General features: G+C 43.2%; 1 protein-coding gene across 3 annotated transcripts in view; it reads left to right on the top strand.

The window, feature by feature from the left end:
* The window catches only part of bbs9 (Bardet-Biedl syndrome 9), a 373,121-nt gene that overhangs the window by 90,169 nt on the left and 261,466 nt on the right, over positions 1-21,486 (top strand). For 2 of the 3 annotated variants that reach the window (XM_055634652.1, XM_055634653.1), the window contains exons 15-18: positions 6,784-6,924; positions 8,521-8,616; positions 13,590-13,762; positions 17,657-17,809. In XM_055634652.1, coding sequence (XP_055490627.1) covers positions 6,784-6,924; positions 8,521-8,616; positions 13,590-13,762; positions 17,657-17,809 — 563 coding nt within the window. The remainder of the gene's footprint in view (positions 1-6,783; positions 6,925-8,520; positions 8,617-13,589; positions 13,763-17,656; positions 17,810-21,486) is intronic. The other variant, XM_055634651.1, reaches the window with a different exon arrangement.

A 21,486-nucleotide genomic window follows, 5' to 3' on the forward strand; every position in this document is an offset into this window, starting at 1 on the left:
ATGGGGGTTCACTTTCAGTTTGGTGCTCCTTTATGTTAAGATTGAATTTGTTGCATATAAAAAGCCAACTTAGAAGCAAAATCACATATGGACATATAAATTAGGAGCAGGAGTAGGCCATTTTGTCTTTTCATCCTGTTCAGACATTCAATGAGATTGTGGCGAATCGTATTGAGCCCGCAACATATCACTCCCGTCTAACCACATAACCATAATATAACCGTTCACCTTATTACTTATCAAATGTCTATCCGCCTCTGCTTCTACTATTCTTTGAAGACGAGAGTTCCAAAGACTCATGAACATCTGAGAAAAAAATAATTTTCCTCATCTGCTTTAAATGAACAGGCCATGTACTTTAAAATGTCTAGTTCTAGATTATCCTAAAAGAGGAAACATCCTTTAAAATCCAGATACAAGATGCTGGAATTCAGAGCAAAAAACAAACTGCTGAAAGAACTTGGCTAGTCAAGCAGCATCTGTGGAGGCAATGGGGTGATCAAAGTTTCAGTTCAAGACCGTGCATCAGGGCTGAGTACAGAGAGAATCGTCCCACTACTCCCTTGATGCTATTTAACCCAGAGTTCTTTGAGCAGTTTGTTTCTTTTCTTCTCAAAATCCACCCTGTCAAAGCCTAAAGGGCCTGTCCCACTTACGCAGTATTTTCGGCGACCGCCGGCACCCATCATAGTCGCAGCAGGTCGCCGAACATGTTGCGGGGTGACACCTGTATGGTCATGAGTAATCACCCAAAGAGTCGTACCTTTTTCTAGTTTTTCATGTTGAAAGTTTTCGGCGACCTGCTGCGACAATGACGGGTGCCGGCAGTCGCCGAAAAAAATTGCGTAAGTAGGACCGGCACTTTAATGACCTTTATTTGTTTCAATCAAGTCCCTTCTTGCTCCAAGGCAGGTACAAATCCAATCTGTCAATCTTTCCTTACTAGATAACTGCCTATTCCAGGTGCTCTGCACTACTACCAATGCAATCATATCCTTCCTTAAAACAGGTCAATATTGTACATAGAGCTCAACATGTCTCATCAATGGTAGACAACAATTCTGGAGAAACTCAGCGGGTGAGGCAGCATCTATGGAGCGAAGGAAATAGGCAATGTTTCGGGCCGAAACCTTCATCAATGGCCTGTTAAACTAAAGAATAACCTGTGTGAAAAATATCCATCTTCTAGATGCGCTAGGACGCATCCTCAGTTATGTGACCAGGGGTCATCGGGTGTTTCGAGTCTCACAACATCAGACACCCTCGCCCAGGCGACCCAGCCGGGGTTGATCAGGCCCCAACTTTCGTCCCAGCAGCAACCGCCCACGGATCAGCTATCTTAATAACTACTCTGCAGTGGTTGGGAGACTCTAGTGCATGGAGGGACTGGGCTCTGTGGGGTGAGTCCTGGCCGAGCTCCTCCTGCGTCTCACCAGGTTCAAGGCCTGTGCGCTCCACCTCTTTCTCCTTCTCCGAGCATTTCATTCTCGCCTGATGGATTTTTAGGCCACGGTGGTTCATTAGGCCTTTCCCTGGCTTTATTGGGTGTCTTTCTCACGAAGGACACAGACTGGGATGCTAACCCAGCCTGTCCCGGCTGCTGTCTTTTTCCGTGCTGTCAACTGTCTCTCCAGACTATTTGTGTCACCAAACTATTTGTGGTTGTCACCCAGTGTATTCCTAGTTACCACTGGCTGAGCCAGACTACAGTGTGAAAAATATCAGCCTGTCTTTGTATTCAATTCTATTCAACAATATTCTATTATCTTTTTGATTTACTTGCTGTACAAGCATCATAGCCTTCCGTAAATCGTGTCTTGGACATCCAGATTCTTTAAAATGAAGCTTTGTAATCTCTCACCATTCAGATGATTATTTTATTTTCCTAACATTATGGACAATGTTACAAATGCTCACATAATATTCCATTTGCGAGAACCTTACCCATTTTCATAATTAATTCAGTAATTAGCATAGTTTCTTGCCTCACTATCCACCAACTACCATTGCCCTAGGCATCTCCCCACCATCTCCTCCACATCTTAACAGACTTTACAATACTTTAATTTTAGTTACCAGTTCCGGGTTCATCTTAATTATTTACGATATATATTAATGATTTGGACGAGGGAATTGAATGCAACATCTCCGAGTTTGCGGATGACACGAAGCTGGGGGGCAGTGTTAGCTGTGAGGAGGATGCTAGGAGGCTGCAAGGTGACTTGGATAGGCTGGGTGAGTGGGCAAATGCATGCCAGATGCAGTATAATGTGGATAAATGTGAGGTTATCCACTTTGGTGGCAAAAACAGGAAAGTAGATTATTATCTGAATGGTGGCCGATTAGGAAAGGGGGAGATGCAATGAGACCTGGGTGTCATGGTACACCAGTCATTAAAAGTAGGCATGCAGGTGCAGCAGCCAGTGAAGAAGGCGAATGGTATGTTAGCATTCATTGCAAAAGGATTTGAGTATAGGAGCAGGGAGGTTCTATTGCAGTTGTACAGGGTCTTGGTGAGACCACACCTGGAGTATTGCGTACAGTTTTGGTCTCCTAATCTGAGGAAAGACATTCTTGCCATAGAGGGAGTACAGAGAAGGTTCACCAGACTGATTCCTGGGATGTCAGGACTTTCATATGAAGAAAGACTGGATAGACTCGGTTTGTACTCGCTAGAATTTAGAAGATTGAGGGGGGATCTTATAGAAACTTACAAAATTGTTAAGGAGTTGGACAGGCTATATGCAGGAAGATTGTTCCCTATGTTGGGGAAGTCCAGAACAAGGGGTCACAGTTTAAGGATAAAGGGGAAATCTTTTAGGACCGAGATGAGGAAAACTTTTTTCACACAGAGAGTGGTGAATCTCTGGAATTCTCTCCCGCAGAAGGTAGTTGAGGCCAGTTCATTGGCTATATTTAAGAGGGAGTTAGATGTGGCCCTTGTGGCTAAAGGGATCGGGGGTATGGAGAGAAGGCAGGTACGGGATACTGAGTTGGATGATCAGCCATGATCATATTGAATGGCGGTGCAGGCTCGAAGGGCCGAATGGCCTACTCCTGCACCTATTTTCTATGTTTCTATGTTTCTATGGTCTTGGATGTTAATTAAAATAATTTAAAATTTTACGTAGACAAAAGAGACTGCAATGCTGGTATCTGGAACAAAAACAGAACATTGGAACAACTCAGCAGGTCAAGCAACATCTGCTTGGAAGGAAATGGACAGTCTGAAGAAGGCTCCTGACCTGAAACATCACCTGTCCTTTTTCTCCAAAGATGCTGCCTGACCCGTTGAGTTACTCCAGCACTTTGTGTCGATTTTTGTTATAAGCCAGCATGTGCTCCATTTTTCAGACTGATGGAGCAGAGGAGTGAGGGAAATGAGAGGGGCAAGAACCAGAATGTGATAGATGGATTGTGAATAGGGGTGATTAGCAGATGGGTGGGCACAGTTATACCGGGGACAAAAGGGAGCAGACATGAAATCAAATAAGGAAGGAAGATGAGGAGTGAAATGTAAAACCAGAGGGAGGGAAAACGGGTAGAAGGGGCAGAGGGGTGGAAGGGAACAGGTGTGGGGTGCGTGAAATAGGGGACTCAGAAGAGTGAGGGTATGAAATGAAGCAGATCAAGGAGGGGAAAGGATCTGCGTGATGGGGAAGGGGAAGTATTAAATAAATATGAATTTAAGTGTGATATTTGATAACACAATTGTGGCATTTGGCTTTGGCTGCTTTATCAAAACAAAAACCAAAGTCATCATCACAACAGCAAAAAATCCTAATCAATGTATAGACACTAATCTTTGAAGCAGAGTACTTGAATTTTCTGATAATGTTAGCATTATGGAATCGGATCTCCACTAAATGTGTTTGTTTGTATCCTCATATAACTAAACATAAATAATTTTAATCGGGAAATCCTCTGATTGTCATTGAGCCAATTTAATTTGGCAAATATATATTTCTTATGGAATAATTAAAAGCTCTTTGAGGAGAACAAATTCCAATGCTGGCCCATTCAAATCCTGTCATACTGAGCATAACCAATAATGATTGCAGAGAATTTTGGAACAAAACCGTCTTATGCCATTGCCAAGTATGAGAGTGTAAAGCTGGGGGAGATTCCAATAATGCGGATAAGATTACAAAAGCAACTGGGTGGGAATGGGAGTAGGGGAAAGATACGGAATTTGGGAGGGATTACTTGAAATTGGAGAATTCAATGTTCATTGGGTTGTAAGCTATCAATGCAGAATATGAAGTGCTGTTCTTCCAGTATCCTTGTAGCCTAACTCTGGCAATTGAGGAGCCCACAAAAAGGTGGGAACGGGAATAAGAACGGTAGTTAAAATGGTTAGCAGCCAGTCGGAGGTGGGCCTTGGCATATAGAGCACGTGTTTATTTGAGGAGGAGAAAGACAGTAGGATGAAGGACTGAAGGTACTATTGTGTAGGAAAGTAGACAAATCTCCAGGGCCTGATCAGATATATCCGAGGACATTGTTGGAAACTAGAGAGGAAATTGCGGGAGCCCCGGTTGAAACTTACAAGTCGTCCTTAAATACAGGAGAGGTACCGGAAGACTGGGGAGTGGCAAATGTTGTAAAAGCCCTGTCCCACGGTACAAGTTCATTCCAAGAGTTCTCCCGAGTTGGCCCTGATTCGAACTCGGAGATTTACGGTAATGGCCGCTTGTCGCTACTCGGGGCTCTCGTGGACATTTTTCATCATGTTGAAAAATCTTCACGAGTCTTCCCGTGCTTACCTGCCGTTAGCGAGTCTTCCCGAGTACCTGCCGTTAGCGCTCTAGATGTCCCTGAGCTCGGACATACCCGCTACGTTCATTCTCCGTGCTTTCCCTTAAGCTCTCCCGAGTTTAAATTTTTGCTCTTGGAATGAACTCGTACCGTGGGACAGGACTTTAACTTTATTCAAGAAGTGCTTAATATCTGTAGTTGGAAAGTTACGAGAGAGTATTCTAAGGGATAGGTTATACAGCCATTTGGATAGGCAAGGGCTGATTAAGGATAGTCAGCATGGTTTTGTACGTGAGAGATCGTGCCTCACAAATCTGATTGAGTTTTTTGAAGACATGACCAAAAAGGTCGATGAGGGCAGAGCAGAAGATTTCTACATGGATTTCAGTAAGGCATTTGCCAAGGTTCAGCATGGTACGCTGCTCTGGAAGGTTCTTGCATGGGATCCAAGGAGAGATAGCTGAATGGGTAGCAAATTGGCTTCATGGAAGGAAGCATAGGGTGATGGTGGATGGTTAGTTCTCGGGCTGGAGGCCTGTGACTAGTGGTGTGCCTCGGGGTTCGGTATTTGTCATCTACATCAATGATTTGGATGAGAACATACAGGGCAAGATTAGCAAGTTTGCTAATGATACAAAAGTGGGTGGTTTTGCAGATAGTGAAGATGGTAGTGAAAGATTCCAGCAGGATCTTGATCGATTGGCCAGGTGGGCTGAGGAAGGGCTGATGGAATTTAATACAGAGAAATGTGAGGTGTTTGCATTTTGGGACGAGTGAGACCCTACACAGTGAATGGTAGGACTCTGGGGAGTGTTGTGGAGCAGAGGGATCTGGGAATGCATGGTTCCTTGATGGTCAAGTTGCAGGTAGATAAGGTGGTCAAAAAGGCTTTTGGCACAATGGCCTTCATCAGTCAGAGCATTGAGTATAGAAGTTGTGAGGTCATGTTGCAATTGTATAAGATGTTGGTGAGACCACATTTAGAGTATTGTGTTAAGTTTTGGGCACCATGTTATCGGAAAGATATTGTGAAGCTTGAAAGGTTTCAGATAAGATTTGTGAGGATGTTGCCAGGACTAGATGGTCTGAGCTATAGGGAGAGGTTGAGTGGGCTGGGTCTCTATTCCTTGGAGTGCAGAAGGATAAGGGGTGATCTTATCGATGTGTATAAAACCACGAGACCGAGATGAGGAAAACATTTTTCACACAGAGAGTGGTGAATCTCTGGAATTCTCTGCCACAGAAGGTAGTTGAGGCCAGTTCATTGGCTATATTTAAGAGGGAGTTAGATGTGTGACCCTTGTGGCTAAAGGGATCAGGGGGTATGGAGAGAAGGCAGATACAGGGTACTGAGTTGGATGATCAGCCATGATCATATTGAATGGCGGTTCAGGCTCAAGGGCCAAATGGTCTACTCCTGCACCTATTTTCTATGTTTCTATGAATAGATCAGGTAGATGCACAGAATCTCTTGCCCAGAGTAGGGGAATTGAGGATCAGAGGTCATAGGTTCAAAGTGAAGGGCAAAAGATTTAATAGGAATCTGAGAGGTAACTTTTTCATACAAAGGGTGGTGGGTTTATGGAACAAGCTGCCAGAGGAGGTAGTTGAGGCTGGGACTATCACAATGTTTAAGAAACAGTTAGATAGGTACATGGATAGGACAAGTTTGGAGGGATATGGACCAAGCGCAGGCAGGTGGGACTGGTGGCCGGTGTGGGCAAGTTGGGCCGAAGGGCCTGTTACCACACTGTATCACTCTATGACTCTATGTGCTTGTATAAATGGTCGCCTATTCTAAGCTTGGTCTCAATGATGTAAAGAAAGCTGTAATGGAGTTTATTACAAACAGTAAATGTTGAAGGTACTCAGCAAGTGAGGCAGCACATGAGGGGAGAGAAACAGAGGTGATGTTTGAAGTCAATGATCATTCATCAGGTAGTTTTTTCGATTATAGCTTTAGAAACTAAAGCTGTGAAACGCAAATTTTCATTTGGAAATTTTAACAGCAATCTTGCTTTGCAGGTGTTCCTCGAATTGCACAGTGCACATTTAGTTTGCCTCTCAAGTTAATTTGCCAACCAGTTCAACCATCTAAGAATGCTGTTCACAAAATAACAATTGACATAAATAAGCCACCTGTAAATATCTCCGTTCTTTTTCCAGGTAAGCACTCCACACCAGAATTGTTTTTCTAAATAATTACGACATACTAATTGTGGCTGCATGTAAAATTAATATTAATATAACACATTTGGTTGCTAAAACATTTTTAATTTTCCATGTTATTTCATCTATCATTTTTCTTCTGCTGGTGAAGAGCATTGCAGCTCATTCACAACATTTAGGATCAGTTCGGCATTGGTATAGGCGATGCCTGAGCCAAGCATGATGCCAAATTAAACATCCCTTCTGCCCGCACATGATCCATATCCCTTGTCTCTTTGCACATTCATGTGCCTCTCTTAAAACCTCTTAACACCACCATAATTTCCGCTTCCACCACCACCACTGGCAGTGTGTTCCAGGCATCTGTATATTTAAAAAAAACTCACCCCACACCTCTCTCTTCAACTTTTCTGCCTCTGATCTTAAAGGTATGCCCTCTTGTCTTTGTGATTTTTATCCTGCAGAAAAAGGTTATGACTATTTACCCTATACATGCCTCTAATCATTTTGTATAATTCTATCAAGTCTCCCTTCAACCTCCAACACTCCAGCAAAGATAATCCAAATGTGTCCAACTTCTCTTTATAATTAATATTCTTAAATCCAGATAAACCTCTTCTGCACCCACTCCACAGCCTTCATGTCCTTCCTGTACTGAGGCAATTAGAATGCACACACCAAATGCTGCCTAACCAATGTTTTATAATGCTGCAAAATGACTTCCTGTCTCTTATACTCAATGTCCCAATCGATCAAGGCAAGCAGACATACAACTTCTTTACCTCTCAATCTACGTTTGTTGCCACTTTCAGGGTGCTATGGTTCCTACGCCCAAGATCCTTTTATATATCTATGTTGTTCAGGGTCTTGCCACTAACTGTACACATTCCCCTTACATTTGACCTCCCAAAGTGCAACACCTCACATTTGCCCGGATCAAACTCCATCTACCATTTCTCACCCATATATGTAATTGATCTTTATCCTGCTGTATCCTTAGCATTTTTCATGTTCTGGTTTAATCTTTCATGTTAGTTAGTGAGTGTGGCAGCTGAAACTAATTTTGTTCTTGCCTTTCACATTCAGCAAAACTTACTAGACAACAAGCCCACTCGTTCTCATTAACCTAGATATTGAGCTCAGCTGCAGCATTTTAATGCTGGGGTTAATGAAATCAGGACAGAACTGGACCCAAGATCTTCCAGGGCAGATGGATACGCAGAACCTTAGTAGATCTTTTCCATTTGGAACTTGTAGAAAGCTCAGTATAGGTAATTGTTATCATGTGTATGTAATATAGAGTTACATTTTATACCCCTCAGCTATGCTTTTGTAAATGGCACCAAAATTGTTTTCCTAAACTATGCAAGACAACATCTTGATAGAGCTGTAATGGGATATTTTTGTCTCTTGAAGTTCACCTTCAATTTTAAAACATGCTGATCAATCAATTCAGGAGTGTATATCTTATCATATTCATTAAATCTAGTGAGTAACTTCGATGTTAAACTTGTGGCAGAGGCTTTCTGTGTGGATATTATTTAGTTATGCTTACACTTAGGCTAATTTACCATTTTCCTTTATAAAAAACAGATTTTCTTGGAGAGTCAGATCACGAGCAGATGAATGTCTTGGGATTCAAATTACTCTCAGGGTCAACGATTACACTTTTATCCTCAAAGACATCAAGTGAGTATGATCTTCTGTGATTATCTCCATTAACTGCCTTCAAATTAACTAAGAACAGCTACTACCCCTTGCTTGTAACATGTAATAAGGGAGCATATCTAATTTCAGGAATTATAGTTACTCTTTTGAATCTACTTCTCAGTTTTGTGCTTCTGTCCCTTCCCTCTGTTAATCACAATGTACATCATCATATAGAATAAGTAAGTTTGCAAAGTAGTATCAGCTCCTAAATTGCAATCATAAATGTTTTCACATAGTTATCTGATAGACCCTGTTTATGGGGAGAAAAAAATGTCTGGTTTCAATTTTTGATACTTTATGGTTCACTTAAACCTTTTACTCTAAGTCAGAGGGTTTTGTGATCTTCTGGGATCACTACTGACCTTGTGCCAGTGCCTCTGGCAATCAGAGAAGAATTGCAGGTTATGAGAGAATGGCTCGGTTCTGCCTAGGATTATTTTAAAAGAGTCTGTTAATTCATGTGTTTAGGTGAAGCGTGTGAAGTATATACTTAAAAGTAATCTGTACTAGTAGTGGTTCTCTCGTTGATTTGATTGTTAGTTGTCATATTAAATTTCTTATTGTTATATATGACCTTTTTGAAGCTTTTGGCATTGTGGTTCCCATTGTATCGAGCAGAAATGAGGTGCAATGTTGACAAAATTATTTTTTCCCCAGTTGGTTAAAAATGTGACACCAGAAAATAAGATCTCGCACTGAATATTTGCAAAGGTTGAACTTGTACGGAAAGACTTATTCTATCCTGACGATGAGCACTGATGTCTGGTGCCAAATAGTCCCTCTGCTTTTTAAGTTTGTGTGTGGAATTAATGTAGTGGAATTAACTCTTGCCTACTTGTGCCTTCTTTTCCAACTCAAAAGTCTAGCATTTATGATTGGCTCCTGCTTTCCTGTCCTGTACATCTTCAGTTAGTCATGTTTCAACAAGGATGATACCAAGGGCATAATTCCTTTCCTGATTACTCTGTCTCCTGCATGTTATCCAGCTACATTTAAAGAGGTTATAATTGTGAACACTATGTTCAGTTCTTCAGTTTACAGCATTATAGAATTAGTGTTCCCATGCTGGCTGGCAGGGACAAATCACTGGAAGGCCTTGATGCTTGGCCTTTGAAAAGGATTGCTGTATGGGTTTTGGAAGGAGTCCTGTTAATAATATTCACAGCTGCAGAATGGTTAAGGCCATTAAATTCTAATACATGCCTTTGCATTTCATTCCAGAAGTGCAGATGGTTTGTTCATGAGATTTTTGGAGACATGAGTGACAGCACATGCTGGAATCTGGAGTAACCCTAAATGTATGCAGCATTGGTCCAAACAGTTGCTCTCCACTAGCACTCTCCTCTGCCTGGCCGAACTTGTGCTTACTTTGAATGACCTTCCTTTTGATGTCTCCTACTTTCTACAGACGAAAGGTATAGGGTACTCCCATAGGCCATCGGTAATTCAACTTTTTTTGGCTACACAGAGCAGCCTTTCAAATCTCCCATGGCACCACTTCAGAACTCTTTCTCTGCTGTAATGATGACTGCATTGGTACTATACTCCTGTACTTGTCAATTTCATTAACGTTGACACTAATTTCCACATTGCCCTCATTCATTTCCAGTTACGTCTTTCTCCTTTCTGGAACACTCTCCATTTCGAGAAACAAACTGTTTATTGATATGTAGAACAAACCCACTGGCTCCCACAGCTACCTAGACCACATTTCCTCCCAACCCTGTCCCTTCTAAGGTCACTATCCCTTTCTCTGTTTCTATCTCTTCCACATCTGTTCTTGAGATCAAGCATTCACAGGACATTCAAAGGTCCTCCTTTTTCAACAAATTATGGCCTGATTGCATTAACACTGAAATCTTTAATTTCAGATAACATGCTCATCCTGTTTTTTTGATTGAATTGATTGAAAAATACCATAATTGATCACCATTCACACTGATTCTTTATTATCCCACATCCGTATCCACTCCCGACACATTAGGGGCAATTTACAGAGGCCAGTTAACCTACATATGTGCATGTCTTTGAGATTTGGGAGGAAACCTGAGCAATTGGAAGAAACGCATACAGTCACAGGAAGAACATGCAAACTCCAGACAGACAGCACCAGAGGTCAGGATCAAAACTGGGTTTCGGGCCCTGTTCGGCAAAATGGTTGCCTAGTCCATGCTTGGTTCTGTCGATGTAAAGCAAGCCATAATGGGATGAGCCCTCCGCCATCCCACCCCCCTTTCAGTAGAGAGTACTTTCACTGCAACTCCTTGGTTCACTCATCCTCCCCACCCAAACCACTCTCTCCCAAGGTGTTTAAGGCTGATTCCAAGAAGATATAACCTCTGTTCCTACGCCTAATCCTTTACATCCACCCAAGGACCCCAGCAGCCCTTCCAGGTTTGGTTTGGTTTGGTTTAGTTTAGTTTAGAGATCGTGTGGAAACAGGCCTTTCGGCCCATTGAGTCCATGCTGACCAACGATCTTCTATATACTAGTTCTATCATACACACTGGGGACAATTTACAGAAGCCAATGAACCAATAAACCTGCACATCTTTGGAATGTGGGAGGAAACCGGAGCACCCAGAGAAAACCCACACAGTCACAGTCTGAACATACAAACTCTGTACATACAGCATCCAATGTCTCTGTAGCTGTAGGCCGGCAACTCTACTGCTGCACCACTGAAGGTTGCAGACGAGTAGCAGAGAAAGTATTCTCTTTGGTAAGCAGAAGAGGGGGGTGTTTGGTCTCCTCCGAATATGGCCTCCATTGGCAGGACTAAGTATAAATTAGGCAACCATTTTACCGAACACGTGTTCGATTTGCCAAGGCCTACTGGGTCTGCCAATTGCAAACTCTTTTTAACTCGTCTTCCCATTTTTTGCCACCCTAAGGTGAGACGGAAGTTCACATGTGCCTTCTCTAGTCTTATCTACTGCGTTCGGTGTTCCTGATATGGCCTCCTTTACATCGCCGAGGCCATTTAGCCAAACACTTACGCTCGGACTGTCAAGGTCTATTGGATCTTCTGGTTGCTAACCATTATAACTCCCCTTCCCATATCGATCATTCCCATATCGATCTCATCCCTTTGTACCTTTTCACTTCTATCACTTCCTCTGGCTTCACATTTCACTTCTCTTCTCTTCTTCCATTTTACCCTTTTGTTTTGTTTTTATCTCTAGCCTTTTTCCATCCACCTGCCAATCAGAAATCCCCCACACCTTTGTCCACCTATCACTTGCCAGGCTTTGTCTTGCCACCCCCCCTCCCCGTCACCTCTCTTTTGCAGCTTCACTTCTACAATCAGTCTGAAGAAGGGTTCCAACGTGAAATGCCAATCTATCCATGCTAGAGATGCTGCCTGACCCGCTGAGTTACTTCACTTTGTTTTATGAGGAAACTTTGTGGTTTTTGACAATTTGAAGACATTTAGAAAAGTTAGTAAGTTATTGCTGTTTAAACAAACAAAATTTGTGATGATTTTAATGGGGTTTATATTCATCACCACTGCTTAAAATATCAGGGGTTGTCTTTAGAACTGGGAAAGTTGAGAAGAGATTTGACAAGTTCTCCAAAGTTATGATTTGAGTATAAGAGCAGGGAAGTTCTACTGCAGTTGTACAGGGTCTTGGTGAGACTACACTTGGAGTAGTGTGTACAGTTTTGGTCTCCTAATCGGAGGAAAGACATTCTTGCCATAGAGGGAGTACAGAGAAGGTTCACCAGACTGATTCCTGGGATGGCAGGACTTTCATATGAAGAAAGACTGGATAGACTCGGTTTGTACTCGCTAGAATTTAGAAGATTGAGGGGGGATCTTATAGAAACTTACAAAATTGTTAAGGGGTTGGACAGGCTAGATGCAGGAAGATTATTCCCAATGTTGGGGAAGTCCAAAACAAGGGGTCACAGTTTAAGGATAAGAGGGAAGTCTTTTTGGAACGAGATGAGAAAAATCATTTTTTACACAGAGAGTGGTGAATCTGTGGAATTCTCTGCCACAGAGGTAGTTGAGGCCAGTTCATTGGCTATATTTAAGAGGGAGTTAGATGTGGCCCTTGTGGCTAAATGGATCAGGGGGTATGGAGAGAAGGCAGGTATGGGATACTGAGTGGATGATCAGCCATGTTCATATTGAATGGCGGTGCAGGCTCGAAGGGCCGAATGGCCTACTCCTGCACCTATTTTCTATGTTTCTATGATGACCAGAAAGGGTTAAAACTCTGTGAGAGGCAGAACGTTACTAGATATCTAATGCTACTAAATGTTGGAAATAACCCAAACATGTGTTGAGAGTGAAAATTTGAGTTAATGTACAGGTGGATAACCTTGGATAACCTTGGATCAGAAATGGCCACTTTTGACAGAAAAGGAGAGGATGATTCTCTACCAACTACAGAATTTATGTTCAGTCCCAAGGGCTGCAATGTGCAACGTTGGAGAGGAAGTGTCCCTCAAGCTTGCATTGATGGAATAGCAGAGGAAGAAAATGTCTGCAAGTTTTCCTTTAAGTGGTACAAGATGATGCTGATAACATGGCAACTTTTGTGTCCCACTTGGGCATCATTTGCGCGTCACGCAGGTGGCGCATGAGGATTTTGAGCATCCCAAAATCCTGGGGCGCCGTGCGCTACCGCGTGTCGCTGCATACGCCACCATGCCTCACCACGCGCCAAATGACGCCCAAGTGAGACAGGCCCTTGACTGTGTAGCGTACTGTCTTACATTCTTGGTATGATTGTGCCTAGTACATAGTAGGATTGCAAATGAACTATATGCAAACAAACTTTCACTTTCCTTGGGCACATGTGACAATGAGGTACAGTTGAACAATCAACATTTATAAGCAAATAAGGGTTGTAAATGATGGAGTTATTGTCCAATAAGTAATGAATAAATATTAATTCTCTGAAAACTGCTGCTATTATATTTTTGATTTAACTTCTCAGGTCGGTACAGAATTCAATGTGACCAATTTGAAGATCTCTGGCTAATCACAAAAGGACTTATTCAGCAATTGGAAGAGACATTTGCCAGTGAAGAGCATAAAGACTTTGTGTGCACCTTTCCTGGGCCCATCCCTTTGCAGGAGTACTTTCAATTAGTTGATCGGCACTTTGAGGTCTGTAGCCTGGAGATTGTAGCGTAATGTTGAAGAATCTATTAGTCATAATCACACAGCATGAAAACGTGCCATTCAGTCCACCACGTCCATTCCAAACAGTGGGCACATATGTGAATTAATCCCATCTTCCAGCAATGTAGCATTCAAGTGCTCATCCAGATGCTTCTGACTTGTTGATACTGTTATTGCTTCTACCACATTCCAATGCAGTGCATTCCAGATCCTCGTCATTCTCTGGGTGAAAAAGAACCCCCATTAAATCCTCTCTAAATCCCTTCCCTCTTGCTTAAATCTTCTGAATGGAAAAGATTCTTACCATTTTCCCCATCTATACTCCTCATAATTGTATATACTTCTATTAAGTCCCCACTTAACTTCCTTCACTCCAATGAAAAACAACTTGGTCTATCTTTATTAATGAAATGCTGCCACCTTGGCGACTTCCTGGCGAATCTTCTCTACACCTCTCCAGAGCTACCACAACATTCCTATTGTATGGTAACTAGAAGCCAATTGTGTAGTTGTACTGTAAAAACTTCTTTAGAATAGTTAAAAGGATAAGATTAGTGAAGACAAATGTAGGTCCTTTACAATCAGAGACAGGTGAACTTATAATGGGAAACAAAGAAATGGCAGAACAGTTAAACGAGTACTTTGGTTCTGTCTTCACTAAGGAAGAAATAAACAATCTCCCAGAAATACTAGGGGACCGAGGATCTAGTGGGAGATTTGAAAGGAAGGGAATCCACATTAGTTCGGGAATGGTGTTCGGTAAACTGAAGGCAGATAAAGCCCCAGGGCCTGACGGCCTGCATCCCAGAGTACCCAAGGAGGTGGCTCTAGAAATCGTGGTGATCATTTTCCAATGTTCTCTTGACTCTGCATCAGTTCCTGAGAACAGGAGGGTAGCCAATGTAACTCCACTTTTTAAGAAAGGAGGGAGAGAGAAAATGGGGTATTGTAGACCAGTTAGCCTTACATTGGTTGTGGGGAAGATGATTGTCGGTTATTAAAGATGTTATAGCAGTGACAGAATCGGTCAGTCATTTATGAAGGGGAAATTATGCTTGACTAATCTTCTGGAATTTTTGGAGGATGTAACGAGTAGAATGGATAAACGAGAGCCAGTGGATGTGGTGTATCTGGACTTTGAATAGGTCCCACTCAAGAGATTAGTGTGCAAAATTAGAGCACACGTTATTGGCGGTAGGGAAATGACATGGATAGAGAACTGGTTTGTAGACAGGAAGCAAAGAGTAGGAATTAACGGTTCCTTTTCTGAAGGGCAGGCAGTGACTAGTTGGGTTCCTTAAGGCTCAGTGCTGGGACCCCGATTATTTACAATATATATTAACAATTCAGACGAGGGAATTAAATGTAACCTCTCCAAGTTTGCAGATGACACAAAGCTGAGTGGCAGTGTGAGCTGCGATGAGGATGCTCTGAGGCTTCAGGGTGATTGGATAGGTTGGGTGAGTTGGCAGCGAAGTAAACTTAATTGCGAGAGGATTTGAGTTTGGGAGCAAGGAGGTCCTACTGCAGTTGTACAGGGCCCTGGTGAGACCGCACCTGGCATGCTGTATGCAATTTTGGTCTGCTAATTTGAGGAAGGACATTATTGCTATTAAGGGAGTGCAGCGTAGGTTCACCAGGTTAATTCCCGGGTGGCGGGACTGATATATGATGAAAGAATTGTATTCACACGGAATTTAGAAGGATGAGAGGAATTTAGAAGGATGCGAGGCGATCTTGTAGAAACATATAAAATTCTTGAAGGATAGGACAGGCTAGATGCAGGAAAAATGTTCCCGATGTTGGGGGAGTCCAGAACCAGGGGTCACAGTTTAAGAATAAAGAGCCTGTCCCATTTTACGATTTTTTTTTTTGGCAACTACGAACGCCAGCGACTGACGCCCGTAGTCGCCCTAAAAGCTGTCAAGTTGTACGACACTCCGCGTCACCGTCACGTCAAGCCACGACACACCGCATCACGCGCCTTCACAACACAAGAAGGTTACACCGAAGAATAATAATCACATTGGAAATTAACTTATCTACAATAACTTTTAAAGAAATAAATTGTTTATTTAACGTTGGCGACACCCGCAGGACAGTACACGTCAACGTGTGACAGGGTGCATGACATGATAACACACCCAGATGTCGCCTGAACATTCCAAAATCCAGGGGCGGCAGGGAAACATCGCGCATCACTACATGCTGCATCCCGCGTCATGCCCCGACCACGCCGTGACAAACTCTTTTCAGGCTGTCACTGAAAATGTCACCCAAGTGGGACAGGCCCTTAAGGGGTAGGCCATTTAGGACTGAGATGAGGAAAAACTTCACCTGGAGAGTTGTGAATCTGTGGAATTCTCTGCCACAGAAGGCAGTGGAGGCCAATTCACTGGATGTTCACAAGAGAGTTAGATTTAGCTCTTGGGGATAAAGGAATCAAGGGATATGGGGAAAAAGCAGGTACTGATTTTAGATGATCAGCCATGATCATATTGAATGGCGGTGCTGGCTCGAAGGGCTGAATGGCCTACTCCTGCACCTATTTTTCTATGTTTGGATGTTTCCATAACCTTCCTGCTTTTGTATTCAGTATCTCATCTAATGAAAAACTGCATCCCATGTACATTCTTAACCACAATGTCTCCTTCAAGGATCTTTGGACTTGTACACAAGGTCCCTTTGTTCTTTGATATTCCCAATAATCTTGTTGTTGTATGTGTTGAATAGTGTATGTTGTAGCACATTAGTATTCCCAAAATTAATCGCTTCACATTTATCAGGATAAAATCTTCCATTTCACTTTGATATCACCCGATAGCTGAGACTACCCTTCACACTGCAACCACTTCACCAATCTTTGTGTCATCTGCAAACTTGCTGATCATGCTTCTAAATCCACATCCAAATCATTGACAGTAAGGGTCCCAGCACCAATCCCAATGGAACACCGCTAGTTACTGGCATCCATTCACAAACTGACCATCTACCATTGCCCTTTGTTTCTATTGCCAAATCAATTTTTGATATAATTTGCCAATTTGCCGTTGATATCTTGGAACCTAATCTTTTAGACCAGTCTCCTTTGTCGGACCTTGTCAAAAGTCTTACTGAAGTCCTTGTGGGCCATATCTACTGCACTATCCATTTTGGTGCATGCATACTCAAAACAAAAAGCTATTACTTCTGTTAAATGGAAAAACTGGCAACGTGCTCTAGATTATACAAGGGCAGCTAAATACTCCATTCCTTTCTCAGGTATTTTAAGTTGTGGAAAGTGAAAATCTTGAAAGTGCTAAGAGGTTCACAATTTTACTCCCTTGCCTGACTGCAAAGACTTTTGTGAAATGTGATTTCATTTTTGAATGAAGTGTTATAGAGACTTTGAGATTTTGTGTCAAGACTGATTCCATCAAGATGATTATTTCAAAATGTAACCTTTTTAAGATTAGTTAATAATTATTTTTATTTGTTCGTTTGATATTTTGGCTACCACATTAATCATGTGTGTATATACCAATCTTTATGTTCTCGAGTGTGCAGAATGCAGATACCATCATTTTTTTTACATCAAGCCTGCTTCAAGCTATTCCTCTGATCTGATAGTACTGACGCCAGAATTAAATAAACATTGGGTAAGACGAAATCCACACTGTGGAGATCACTAGGTTTTTAGAGGTTTTCTTTTGAGGTCAGCAGTAAGCACCATTTCTTTGCCACAGACCATAAAATCCAGGTCATTGACTGCTTCTTCCACGGTTCAGATAAAGTGAATGAAAATTTTATTTATAATTTGAACAAATACATTTAAAGGATTTTTTTTTTTTAAACTTTTGAAAAGAGAGCAATGTTTGAAGTCCTTTGTTATTTTTATAGCTGCGCTTAAATGCTGAAAAATATAAAGAACTTCTTTCAGAACGGGCAGTACAATACAGAGCCATCCAAAGGCGGCTTTTAACACACTTCAAGGACAAAACTCCCTCACCTTTACGTAATCTAGATACATTACTGGATGGAACATATCGGCAGGTGAGTGCTTTTAGCAAATTGCTTGTTGCCATGTTTCTTGAATATTGTATATGACACTATTCTAATTGTGTAATATTGACAAAAGAATTACCTCCTCCTGTTGCTCTGTGTTAGCTGATGTAGAAAAGATGGTGCAGTTGAGATTTTTAATGATTTGATCATAGATAAGTATTGTTCTCTTGTGTGTGTTTGTTGCAGCTGTAGCCAAGCTGAAGTTGATCAATAGCTGGTGCCAACTTCTCCATTTGGTTTTCGGTTTCATGGTCCAATGCTCGGTGATACTATAAACTTCATAATGTCATACAGTAGGGGAGCAAACATGTTATCAACTCGTCCTTGTCATAGATTCCATGGATCACTGTTAAACTCTGCAATGTTTCTGAATGTCATTTTGGAATATTTTCCAAGGTCTTGTCAAAATGCACAGAATATATCAAGGGACATAGAAACAGCCATTTCAGTGCAGTGTCTTGAATTCCTGTTTTATTCAACATAGTGTGTGTTACTGCCATCATTATTCTTCTGGCCTACTAAGTACGTTGGAAAGGGCAGAGATATCTGGAACAAATTTAACAAACATTGAAGTCTTCTGATTTATCTTGAATTGAACTCTACTGGGTATGAAGATATGTTTCTTTACATTAGTTTTTTGTTTTGAAAAGAATGAAAACTTGAAGATCTGTAATTAAAATTTGCCAGGTGACACCTAATAAATTGATGCGAGGCAGATGATACAAAAGTTGGTGGTTTTGCAGATAGTGAAGATGGTTGTGATAAATTGCAGGAGGATCTTGATCGATTGACTAAGTGGGTTGAGGAATGGTTGATGGAATTTAATACAGAGTAACGCGAGGTGTTGCATTTTGGGAAGTCTAATATAGGCAGGACCTACACGGTGAATGGTCGGGCTCTAGGAAGTGTTGTAGAGCAGAGGGATCTAGGAGTGCAGATGTTATAAGAGTTTATCCCGAACAGTCTGTGGGTGATAGTGCTGTGACCGGTAGCACTACGTTGCAGCACGCTTTTGCATTGGGAACTACAATTGAGGTAGCAGTGTCACCCAGATGCTGTCCGACCTGGAGTGGGAAACGCTGGAAACAAGAAGGGCAAGGAACAGACTAGCCATGTTGTATAAGATTCAAAAGGGGATCGTGGGCATAAATGCAGATAGATACATTGATACAAATACATCGATAGATGCTCCTGAACACATCATCAGTGATGTAACCTAGGGTCATTGGGTGTTTCGGGTCTTTCAACATCAGACACCCTCACCCAGGCGACCCAGCCATGGTTGATCAGACCACGACTTGTGTTCAGGTGGCATTCGCTCCTCCCCATGGACCTCCTCTCTTGATCCAGAGCCATCTTGATGCCTTCTCCGCTGCCTCTGTGGTGTTCTTGATGGCCCTTCTCCTTGCCACTCCGTTGATGCCCAGTGCATTCAAGGCTTTGTAGAGCGATTGCCCTGCAAAACCTCTGCAGCCAACCTCGATGGGCATACACCTTGCCTTCCAGCCCTGCTTACGGCAGTCTATGACCAGCTCTTCATACTTGGCCATCTTCCTCTCGTGGGCCTCCTCCAGATGGTCCTCCCATGGCACTGTCAGTTCCAATAAGACAATGTTTTTGGTCGCCTCTGACACCAGGAGGATATCTGGCCTCAGGGTGGTCATGGCAATGTGCTGTGGAAACTTCAGCTGTTTCACCAGGTCTATGGAATGCTGCCAGTCCTGCGCAGTTGCCAGGATTCCTGACTGATTCCTGGCTGCTGTGGTTCTTGGCAGCTGCACTCCGGCCTTCACGAAGGTGATCATCTGTGTGGTGGGGCGTTCTCGTCTGCAGCTGCTGATTCCCATGCTGATGGCTTCTGCAATGGGTTTGAGAACTTGGTTGTGACGCCATGTGTACCGGCCCTGTCCAAGAGACTTTGGGCAACAGCTCAGTATGTGTTCCAACGTCCCCTTGCCTGAGCATTGCGGGCCATCTGGAGATTCCACTTTGCCCCAGATGAAGAGGTTCGATGGGCTGGGCAGGACATCATATACTGCCTGGACCAGGAACTTGATGCACTGTGGCTCAGCCTGCCAGAGCTCAGTCCATGTGACTTTTCGGTCCATGGCCTGCTCCCACCTTGTCCAGGCTCCCTGCTGCCTCAATCCAACTGCTCAGGTACACCTCTCCTCCTCCACAACTGCCCTCACTTCCTCCTGGACCAGCCTGCGCCTCTCCTTCCCCTTGGCCTTGTCAAACTGGGGAGATGGGAAGATTCCCAGGCCTGCTCTTCCCCGAGTCACTGCTCCCACCAGGACTCTGCGGTGTATCCGGGACTCTGCTTGCAGCATGGCTTCGCCGGATCTCCACTTCCTCCCAGTTTTCACCTCCAACCCTGCTTGAGCCACCTTGGGGTCGCTGGAGTCCCTCTACATCATCACCTCTCTGGCCCGAGTCACCTTAAACTCTTCCTCCAGGGACTTCAGGGGCAGCTGGAGCTTGGTGTTATTTCCATAAAGGGCGATGCTGCCAAGGCTCCTGGGCAGTCCCAGCCACCTGAGAAACCTGCTGACTTTCCTCTCCAATCTCTCTACGATGGATATTTGGACTTCGTAGACAAGCAGTGGCCAGAGTATCATTGGCAGGATACCATGCTGGTCAATCCATGCCTTGAACTTGCCGGGAAGCCCCGACTGGTCCACTGCTCTCAACCAGCTCTCCAGCTCCTGACGGGTTGCCTGGACAGATGCTGTATCCTTCAGGCTGCTGTTAAACACCTTGCCAAGACTCTTCACTGGCTTTTTGGAGACAGTTGGGATTGGTGACCCTTCGATGCTGAAGCGGAACCTGTCCATGACTTTGCCCTTCTTCAGCACCAGTGACCTTGATTTTCCTGGCTTAAACCTCATCCTTGCCCATCCAATCAGTTTCTCCAACCCCTGCAGGATTCACGTGCCTCCTGGCACTGACTCAGTGGTGGCAGTCAGGTCGTCCATGAAGGCTCTGATTGGTGGTTGGCGTATTCCTGACTTGGTCTGAGGGCCCCGGCACTCTGGCTCTGCAGACTTGACAATCATGTTCATCGCCAAGGCAAAAAGGATCACAGAGATGGTACAGCCTGTGATGATCCCAACCTCTAGTCCGTGCCACTCTGATGTTACTGACCCTGATGAAACTCTCATGCTGAACTGATTGTAATAGTCCAGGATGAGATCTGCCACTTGGCCCGGCACATGATGCTTGGCCATGACTGTCTGGATCAGCTTGTGCGGGATGGAGCCGTAACATACTAAACAGAAAGGGGAACAAGAAATAGAAATGATATGCAAATAGAAACCCCATTCACCAGGACAGATATTGAAAATAACTAATTCTTTGTAAGAACCTTAAGGGAATGGAATAAACTAGACAACAATATAGTCAAATTACCTTCAATGGACCTTTAAGTTTTAAGGGGACACTAACAGCACGTTATTATACACAACATATCCAAGTTGGCGATATGCAGAGTACTGCCCTGCCGACTACAAGTTCAGAAGGTAAAGCCTCAAGGGGAGCTCGCTCGGATGTAGGCCCCTACCATTGGTTGCAGTTTGAATTTGGAAGCGGTGCTATTGGCCAGGACTTAACGGCGGTTATTTTCAACGGCTAGTTCCTGCTGCTATAGAGGCAGGCGCCAGTAA

Source organism: Leucoraja erinacea, chromosome 4, assembly GCF_028641065.1.
Source record: "Leucoraja erinacea ecotype New England chromosome 4, Leri_hhj_1, whole genome shotgun sequence".
Taxonomy (NCBI): Eukaryota; Metazoa; Chordata; class Chondrichthyes; order Rajiformes; family Rajidae; genus Leucoraja; species Leucoraja erinaceus.